This window comes from Pinus tabuliformis, chromosome 6 (assembly GCF_031772625.1).
Source record: "Pinus tabuliformis cultivar Carrire ecotype Pingquan chromosome 6, CPIR1, whole genome shotgun sequence".
NCBI classification, from domain to species: domain Eukaryota; kingdom Viridiplantae; phylum Streptophyta; class Pinopsida; order Pinales; family Pinaceae; genus Pinus; species Pinus tabuliformis.
The window spans coordinates 1,767,189,380-1,767,200,297 of record NC_142292.1 but is presented as its reverse complement, the minus strand read 5'-3'; the positions used below and the strand labels follow the sequence as shown (position 1 = coordinate 1,767,200,297).

Genomic DNA, 10,918 nt, shown 5'->3' with positions numbered 1-10,918 from the left:
CAGGGGAACCCAAGAAGGCAGGGAAGAATAGGGGCATTTATACCAGCGGAGCCATATGAGATGTGGTGACCGCACCCTCCTCAATATAGCTTCTACATAATAATCTTCACTTGCAAGAATTCGCAAACCATGATAACGATCTGTATTGAACAGTGCCCGCTTACAGTTTCCCAACAGCTCCTGAATATACCTTTTGTACACCGAATCCATAATGAAAACCGTCTACACGATGAACCGTCGAAATCCCGCGAACTTCGGTTGTGACCTATTCAATCATAAAAATAAAAGATAGATAGTATCCAGGGCACAGATCTTGCGTTGAACAAAACAACTTTAAAAATTTTGAACCAAAGAGGAATGTTTGAATCACTTACAGACCACGACGATTCTTCAAATAACTTATCAACATTGTTATTGTTGGTGGCGTGACACCAAAGACGATGGGCATTGATCTTTCCGCAGCAGTATATCTTCCCATATCTCTAATCTGATCATGCATTTTTATCCGCTTTCCGCTGTCCAGTTCCAGAAGACACTTGCTCTCTAAATTTGAAATCCCCACCGCTCCCCATATTCTTTTAGCTGTATCCATATCTTCTCCTATAGAAAAGCAAACCATATCTAAGAATATTTGCTGGTGCTCTTGGTCGAGTGAATAATAACTAATTTTGAGCGTTTCCCGTATGTCCGCGGGTGGTATCTTGTGAAATTCATTCAATAGCTCTTTCCAATATGTGTCATCTCTTCCACAAAGAAGAGCCCCAGTAACTTTCAATGACAACGGCAATCCATCACAGGCCCTTACAAACCGTTCCACCAGATGTATAAATCCTGGTTGTGGATGTGGCTGCTGGAAGGCATATGAGCAGAACAACTCCTGGGAGTGTGCTCTATTCATCCCGGTGAGCTTATAAATTGATGAATCTGCTATTTTTGAACATAGGAGAGCATGCTTATCCCGAGAGGTAACTAGTATCAAGCTATTGGAACTAAGAACATCCCTAATTGGTAAGAATGCATCTAATTGATCGGCCTTCTCTACATTATCTAAAACTATCATTGCATTACAACAAGCTAGGTAACATTTAAGGATTATCACACCTTGGTCCACAATCTCAATTTTAATATCCCTGTGTGTCAAGTCTTAATGAGCTTCATTTGCAAATCAACCAGATATTTTCTAGCTGCAGTTTCACTAACATCAGATAAAAAGAGGATCCATCATACTCAGAGCACCTACGGTTGAAGATCTGTTTCACCAAAGTGGTTTTCCCAATATCACCAACACCTATAATTCCCACAACCCTGGCCTGGACGTCACGCTTCTGCCCCTGCTGCATTAGCACTGTACTTTCAAAGTGCTGTAGCTTATCATCCAATCCAGTTGGATATTTAGCCACAAAAAGCGGTGTTTTTGGAAGTTTTTTCAATAGGCTTTGAACAACTTTGTCCAGAAGCTCCGCCTCGTTCCTGGATGAATAACCAATGAGAAATGCCTAGGTAAGTGTAAGTACCAAGCAGCACTTCTAAATTTCTGTATCCATATGGGATAATTCCTATTTTCCGCTTGTGAGTGGCGAGTAATAAAATCATGAACGTTACAAATCATTCCAGAGGTCCTTTTGAAGTTTTATTCTTTATATCTACCAAACAGGTACATCGATCGTGCAGGAGTAAGTGGAGAGATGCTATACAGTTCAGAAAGCTACAAAATTTGACAAAGCTATGGGCATCTGATAATCTATTCACATGAGGAATACCAGATTTCATTCAAAACTGGAAGGACCACATTGAACTTTGGATTTCATTCAACTTAGTTCTCAATGCTAACAACATGCAAAATGTCTCTGCTTACCCTTGTAAGTTGTAACCATTGCTGAAACACAAGAGGCAACACACAATTCCCCTGATTCAAATGGATTGAATTCAAACTACATCAGGGAGGAAACACACATTTCCCCTGATTCAAATGGATTGAATTCAAACTACATCAAGGAGGAAACGCACAATTCCCCTGATTCAAATTGATTGAATTCAAACTACAGCAAGAGAATGGAAAGGAGATTGCGTAGGGAAAAAGTAAACAAGAACATACATCAAGAGACACCATATTTATCTGGGAGAAACCCAATTTACGAAAATCCCTGCAGGGAAATGGACTCGCTTTCCAATCAGCTTGTCCAATTCAAATTATTGAGATGGATTTTTCATTGGAGCCAATGGATCACTTAAAAAAAAAAGCTCTTACAGCAATCCCCAACATTCATTTGCTCGGCAAGATTTCTCAGACCACCTTCAAGTTGCTGATTTCCTCAACTGATCGAGAGAACTGGAAAGTTCGTAGTTAAATGCTTTTATTCTCACGTATAGCACGTCGCAGGGCGTCAATCACAGGATCAACATTACACTATACTTTTGGAGATAAACCAGCAGGATAATACGAAAGGATCGCAGCCTTTCTGAAGTGCACAAAAAGACAGATGGGATTATTTTGTTATTAGCTTGGTCTAGGGCGATCAGCTCATTGAATTAGGGGATCGACGGAGGAGATGATTTCAATTACTAGTTTTTCCGGTGTTGTGTGGTCATAGTGGAATTTAGCATGAAATGCCGCATAAAAGAACTTGAAAGAAAAAAACAAAATGCTCTGAAGCAGGAAGAAGCCTCGTGGAGACTCAAAAGCAGGGCAATATGGCTCAAGAAGGTCACAGGAACATTAAGTTATTTCATAAGTATGCAAACTCCAGGCGTGAGAAAAATACCATATGGAAAATAAGCGATGGAAAGGGTGTTTTTTTCGTCTTACAACAAGATATTTCAAATGACGCTTTAAGACATTTTAAAAGCCAATATAGAAGAAGGGAAGGGTGTGGTTTTCAGGACATTCTATGGAGTATTGACGTGGTTCCACAAATGTTTGATGATGAAAAAAATGAGTGCCTGTTTCAGCCAATAACAGAGGATGAACTTCTAAGAGTAATGAGGGCCTTTAAAAAAGGACAAATGCCGAGGCCGGATGGCTGGACTATAGAATTTTTTATTCACTTTTTTTATATCATCAAGAAAGACTTGCTGAGGATGGTTGAAGCATCTAGAATTTTAGGCAGCGTTCATCAGATCACATCCTCCACTCTGATTGCTCTAATCCCAAAAAAGGTAGAAGCGGAATCTTTTCAAGATTTCAGGCCGATCTCATTATGCAATATAACTTTCAAAATCATCACAAAAATTATTGTTGAAAGAATAAAAGCGACTTTAGCCACCTTTCTTACTAAGGATCAACATGCTTTTTTAAAAGGGCGGAATATATTGGATGCAGTCGCTAATACTCAGGAAAGTCTGTTTTCTATGATATCAAAAAAATCAGACGCAGCCATTCTGAAAATTGATTTACAAAGAGCTTATGATTGTTTAGATTGGGGGTTCATTAGATGTTTATTGGCAAAGATCGGCCTGAAATCAAATTCCATCAGCTGGATAATGGCATGCGTAGAAAATGTGAACTACGCGGTCATCATAAATGGAATGTCTTTTCCTTTCTTCCCAGCAGAAAGGGGGCTTCGTCAAGGATGCCCCCTTTCTCTTCTTCTGTTTATCCTGGAAATGAACTCTTTGAGCCTCCATATTAACAAGGTGGTTTCCAAAAATAGGTGCAGGCCTGTCAAGATTTGCAGGAATAACTTCATCTCGCACAACCTCTTTGTTGATGATGTACTTATTTTTGCAATGCTTTGCAGGGTTTCGTGGATCATATGTCTCAATGAAATTCTTAATAGATTCCAAAGAGCTACTGGGTTACAAATTAATAAGGCAAAATCTACCCTCTTCCACAATAATATCAACATGGAAATGGTGAAATGGATCTTTGAGTTGTTTGGAATTGAGATGAGATCGCTCAAGGATGGCTTAAAATATCTGGGTTTTCAGCTAAAAGCCAAGGGCTATTCCAAAGCGGATTGGCAATGGTTAATAGAAAGGTATTACAAAAAGATTTCGGCTTGGGAATACAAGAGTCTATCCTTGGCAGGTAGAATTATCCTAACTCAAGCGGTCTTATCGCAATTGGCTATATATTGGGCTCATATATTCTTCCTTCCTGCAAGTATCATCCACAAAATGAATAGGATTTTTGCAAATTTTATTTGGGGTGGTAAATCAGATCCGAGGAAATTCCATCTGTCCAAAATGGAAAAGATTTCTTTGCCTAAGAGCCTAGGAGGTTGGGGTTATTGGATTTAAGGGCTTTTGGTAAAGCGCTCCTTGCAAATCGCTGTGGAGAGGAATTTTTGGGGTAGGGCCGTGGAGTATCACTATTAAAAAGAAATACATGAAAGGTAAAGATTTGGAATTCTGGTTCAGAACAGGATCGATTGGAGCCAAGCATGGATCTGCTATATGGCTCAGTCTTCGCAAAATTGAGCAATATTTTTTAAAGAATCTGAAGTGGAGCCTACATTCTGGCAGCAGAATTTTAATTGGTATCGATCCCATATTGGGTGGGCGGGAAAGCATATCCATTCCCAAGAAACTTTTATCTTTTTCCACACGAAAGGCATTTTTACTTGGGACAAGCTCATTTTAGCTTGGCATGGCCCAATCCCTCTATGGAAAGAAGCCAATGATCTTCGTATGCCAGAGTCTCTGGTTATGCTATGGAATTTTGTCAAGGATGCTCTCAGAAGTTGTGGATTTCATCGCTCAGGGTCAGCTGACCATCTAATCTGGCTGGTGCCAAATGCAAAATTGTCGGTCCGAATAAAAGACATTTACTCTGATGTGATTAATTTAACGGCCTCTCACTCTAGCGCTACATATCCTTCGATCCTCTGGAAGACAAGATGCCCTCTAAAATTAATTTTCTTCTTGTGGCTGGTATTCCACAACAAAAATTTGACATGGGAAAATTTAAGGAAAAGGAACTAGCACGGGCCGAGTAGATGCTCAATGTGCGAATCAGCTGAGGAATCCAATTATCACATGTTCTTCCAATGCAAATCCTCACTGCAAATTTGGTATGAATTGGCAATTCTTTATGGTTTCCCTCATGTTGTTTTTGTTTCAATCCATGCAGCTTTTGAATGGTGGAGTGGGAAAAGAGAACCATGGAGATCTTTTATTATTATTGTCCTATGGTGCACATGGAAGTGGAGGAATTGCAAAATATTCAAAGATTCAAAGGACTCCTTAAAGACTATTTTGCAACATATCATAACCATCTATGATTTTGTGCCTATAAAGCGGCCCAAAATGACAAAAGGCCACATAAAAGAGAAAGAATGTTTCCTCAACAGAGTTCCTAGAGCGTTTTTTGATGGTGTTGAGCAACAAAATATTTGTGGCTGCGGGTTCACATTATTATGGACGAGAAGCTTCAATATCTTATTTCATGGAATGGAGGAAATGGCACTAATAGTATGGTTGAGGCGAGAGCCCTAGCGGGACTTCTTGTTTTCTGCGTGTTTTTTGATATACAGGCTATTTCAATCTATGGTGATTCCAAAACAGTGATCGATCATGTCAAGGGAGCCTGCCGCATTAGAAGCCCTCACTTGGTAGGGTGGATGGACAGAATAATGTTTTTTTGGGGGCTCATGAGAGATTGTTCCATGCAACACATCTGCCGTGCTCAGAATCACCAAGTTGACTAACCTGTCAAAGAAGGGTCTGCTCTTAGGTACAGGTTCATGGTCCATGAAGGTAATAGATGGAGAGAATTCTTGTTTTATCCAGGACTTCTCTATCCCTGGATCTTGAAGCTCTTTTGATTATTTACAGGTTCTCTTTTCTTTATCTTTGTTGCTTTTTCTTGTATATGACATGATATATGGATGTCCAGCAATCTCTAAAAATTTCAGTTTCATATATGATATGTTACAGCATGTGATGCATAGATGACTGTTTTTTGTTTTATCTGATGTTTTTTTGGATCAGCGATGTTGGTTTCCTCATCAAGGAACCCATCCTTCAGTTTTTGGCCACAGTGTCTCAAAATCAAGGTTTCCCGGCATCTATTTTGTGCCATTTTTGTACCATCTGGATCTTTTATATTGTCTCAATATAATACAATGATGCTTTTTTCTTTCTGGACCAAAAAAAAAAAAAAATTAGTTTCATCATGTGGTAGGACTTCTCCTGGATCCTTTGTGAGAAGCCGATTTTGTCATGATATTTGTTTTTCCTCCTTCGTTTCGGCTGGGCTTCCCTTCATTTGCAGAGATAAAGCTTCAATAGCTGGATCGTAGTTGGCTGAATGGATAGGGGACTTTCTTCGATAATCTGTGTTTTTGCACGTAGTCTAGAAATCCCATAAAATAACCTAGGAATTTGTAGTAATTGTCAAATTTTAAAATTTTGAATGTGCCAAGAAGATTGATTTTTGATGATGCTGAATTTTTTCCGCCATAAGATAAATCGATTCAAACACTCCAACTAACTAACTAACAGATTTTTTGAATTTTTTGAAATTTTAATACGAGATTCCGACAAAAGCGGTCGTCGAGGCTATTTTTTTGCGTCGGTAGACAATTCCGTGTTTCTTGGGGTTGGACGATTGGGAGTGATCGCTCTTTGGGTGGTGCGTTGAAGGTCTTTGACCGGGGTTCTGACCTATTTCTTGGTCAAAAGTAGTTGGTGGGGCTAAGGGCTGGCTCTTTTCAATGGCAAGAGCTATTTCCACCTCTATAGCTCCATAAATGCACCCTTAAGAGACCTTAAGGACAGTGTTGGGAAACGGGTTCTGACATCGGCTTTGGTTGTCAACCCGTGTGCATCATTTCTCCGGCTAACAAATTCTGATTCCGCATTCATCAACCATTGCTTATGTCTATGCCACATGATCCACCATGCGCATGATAGATCCGCCGTAATTGCGTTGACAGTACGCCATGCGTTTGGAGGTTATAGCATGGAGCATACATGAGGTTGTGCGCGGGCGAATTAAATTCAAATTTGAAATCACATGCCATGCGTTTGGAGGTTATGGCATGCATGAGGTTGTGCGTGGGCGAATAAAATTCAAATTTGAAATCGCTCTGAAAAACCAACATATATATCAGCAACCTGTTGTAATCCGTTCTATAATTTACAGTTTCAGTATCCAGTCCGAAATACTTTCGCTTTTATAGATTTTTGAATTGCAATGGCGATCCCCTTGCTGCTGCTGCTTCTGTCAGTTTTGGGGAATGGAGATGATTACATGCCAGAGCCAGCGCTGGATAGCAGAGAGCAAGAAGCGGTCTACAAGGTTCTGGAAGCCATCAATTCTGATATCGACTGGAGAGGCTTGTTTCCTGATAATCTCTGCACTGGCAGACCGCACGGCGTCGTCTGCGATTTGGACGCCCATGACAGTAAGCGGCACATCGTGGAATTGAACTTGGGTTGGGTATTCGACACCGCAAACAATCCCCCCTGGGAGAAATGCATCATTTAGCCCTTACCTGGTTTCGATACTGCGCCTGCGCAAGCTCTTCTTCTACAGGTGCTTTATTCCCGCCTTCGTCTAGGTTCAATGCATTCGTTGCTCACTGAGCTCTGGCGTGATTGGTCTGAAAGATTCCTTTTGTTCTCTCAGGCCAGCCAGATTCTATAGTGGCACCTATTTGGACTCTTTCGGGTTGTTTTATAATATTTTGTGACAATATTTTCTCCCATTTTATCATGAGTTGAATATCTGGTCTTATTTCTAAAGAAATGTTTCACTTTTGGATTTTTATAACTTCCTTTCTATAGCTTTCGTGGATAATGCACATTTTGTAAAGGAGATTTCGGATGAAATTTCTGCTGATAACAAGTAAACGCCGATGATCGAGCTATATGTACTAGTATCTTTTTAATATAACTAGTAGTTTTTTTCTTCTTAAAAAAATCATTTGTTAATTGGGTTTAGATTATCAAAACATCATTTTAAACACAATATACCAACGTTTTTTGAGTGGGTAAAAAAACAAAACTAGTCCATTATTATTTTTGGGACTTGTTTTAAGTGAAGTGGTGGATTGTTGACCGAAATCTCCATCGCAGAATCCTTCGTCCCCACCCTTTCAATATTTTCATAGTACCAATATCATGAGAGAAATAGTTGAACTCGACAGGTTCGTTGGGTTGGATTTAAGGACTCGTGGTCACTATAGACGCATCAAACTGGCGTTGAATTTGAGGATCCAAACCAGTCTAAGTATAAACATCAAAATTGAAGAGGTGGAGAAACGACTAGCGCAAGACCATTCTTCCCGAAAAAGAAGGCGCCACCAGTATAAGAAAACCACTCCACAAAGCAACAAATTAGTGAGATATAGTCATTCACAGGGATCAGCACACTTCAGGACTATGACATGTCCCTCTGTTATGGAAGTTCCAAGTTGTAGTCTCGTTTGGAAAGTCAAGCTCAACGAAGGACAGAAAGTCAAATGCCAACTAAGTTAATGTGGGAAAGGAGCGGATAAACTAAAAGAGTATTCCAGAAGAAAGGGGCACTGAATTAAAAGCATTTTTGGCCCGAGGAGCCAACTTACTTTTGTATCCTCTATAATCCAGAAGCAACCAACTTTAAAAAAATGGATATAAGGTGAGTTGGATTATAGACTTGAACAAATTTAAAGAATGGATATAAGGTGATATAAGTATTGATTATTTGGATTCACACAAGTTTAAAAATATAATACAAATAGAAGATAAAGGAAGTGGGTTGGATTATAGAGTTAAGAAATTTATAGAATGGATATGAGGTGATAGTATTAATTTGTTTAGATGGTAAAGTTTAAATGTTTTATGTTTTTGTTTTAATGGGATGATGTGATTTTTTTGGGAGTAAGATTATCATTTTATTAGAAAAATGTGAAAAACACAATCAAAGGATAATAAAATGTATAGTAACAAAAATATAATGATTATTATGAAAACCATAAATTTAAAAATCAAGTTGGCATAGATTTATTTATTTTTAACCAAAAGATATCTTACAATGAAGTCATCCATTTATTAAATAAACTATATTATATAGAATACCATGAGATACCTAAATCTTGGGCTAATAAAATACCAAAAATAAATTTACTAATCACTCTATTAAAATGAATAAAATACTAACAATAAATTTATTAATCACTATATCAAAATGACTTTATGAGGGAGTGAAGTGTAATCTAGCACATATTTTGTTATTTAAAATGCATAAATGAATTTAAAACTTTGAAAATATTTTTCTAAAATATTTGATTTGAATAGATTTAACAACTCAAATTTAGTATTTCAAAAATATTTCACTATATTTTAATCAAAATTTATGAAAAACCATATTTAAAAACAAAAACATAAAATATTTAAATTATATTTCTTTTAAACTATAAAAATCAATGATATAAATATCAAAATCATAATACACCATCTAAATTTAAAATAACAATCTAATAACAAAGAGCAAGAAATAAAAAAATTCAAATTACACAATAAATTTTAGAAACAAAAATTCTATAAAGTATTTTAATTGAAAGATTCATTGTTTATGTTCACGAGGTCTTGGATAGACTGTCGAGGTGATATATTGGGCATGTTGATGATGTAGTCCTGCCACGCTTACAATTTTATTTATTTATTTATTGTTTATGAATAATAAACATGTAATTCATCGAATCTCTTTCTATGTTACTATTTTACTGAGTTCTTTTGATGAAGTGGAACCTTATACAGTCAAATTATGTTTTAGAACATTTTGCATGTATTAGTGATAAAAAAATGAGAGAGAGCGAGAGAGATTGCACACACAACACCAAACACACTTGATAATTTTATTGATCACCCCAGGTAAAAATATATAAGACATAAATTACTGACTTTAACACATCTAAATCATGATTACAAGGCATGCATTGGAAACAACAATTTCGAGACTGACTCCTTGTAACTCCTAATGACAACTATACATGACATGGAAACATTACTTCCAACACCTTCCCTGAATTCTTACATGGTAAATATTAAAATCACATATTACAACAACAAATATAATATATGTCTGAATAGTCTTCATCAGCACTCACATCCACTATGGAATCTTGCAAACACCACTCTTTCACTACCACATCTCCGAGTTGTCTCTTAACCTCCATTCAAAATGTAACTTCCTCTGACCATCTTTAATGAACTTTTCAAGATCAACAATATGACAACTTGGCTCGTGGAGACTTTCGCGATAAGTGTTGTTAAGTAATGAATCATCCTATGGACCAACCACCATATGTCACATATGTCGCTTTCGACTATCCTTCAGTTGCTAGGATGGAGGTATGGATATTGAATGTGTTCAAAATTTGATCAAACAACTTGACCTTACTAACACACAAAAATTGATGTTTCGGATACTAGGGCTTCCAATTTAAGAACCACCAACCCTTTTTATAACCAGAATTGAAAGAAACAGGAAACCATTTGATAAAGAAATTTCACAACTACAAAATCAATAATCATCAAACTATCAATTTTCATTCAGACATAGACAAGTCACCATATCCCTCCTTAGCACAGGTCAAAAGTCGTTCATCTAGTTCAATATTTATCTTGGAGTTTTTTTTTCTTCACAAAGTAGCATTTGTTAGAGTGGTCAATTCCAACAAACTTACACTCACATATTGTGTTGACTCAATATGTTTAAAATGCAAAACTCCAACGTTTTAAAAAAATATTTTTGACCAGTTCAAACATCGAGATGAGCAGTTGTAAAACATCTACACATCTGTGGGACTGCGTTGACCTTGGACTGCGTGGACTTAGGCATATTGGACCAAGCAGGTAGGCGTGTAGTAGCAGTGGGGTGTGCACCTTATCATGAATTACTAAACTTTGTTTCTGCAGTTGTCTCCACCATGGTATATATAATATATATATGGTCATCTCACTGATAGTTGAACAACGATTCTTTAAT

At 37.5% G+C, this 10,918-nt stretch overlaps 1 protein-coding gene across 1 annotated transcript in view; it reads right to left on the bottom strand.

Annotated features, from left to right (window-relative positions):
- Nucleotides 1-370: 370 nt before the first annotated feature.
- The window catches only part of LOC149266021 (disease resistance protein RPV1-like), a 59,017-nt gene continuing 48,469 nt past the window's right edge, over nucleotides 371-10,918 (bottom strand). The window contains exons 2-3 of the mRNA XM_089406826.1: nucleotides 1,241-1,470; nucleotides 371-1,053 (exon numbers count right to left, since the gene is read on the bottom strand). Coding sequence (XP_089262952.1) covers nucleotides 371-1,053; nucleotides 1,241-1,470 — 913 coding nt within the window. The remainder of the gene's footprint in view (nucleotides 1,054-1,240; nucleotides 1,471-10,918) is intronic.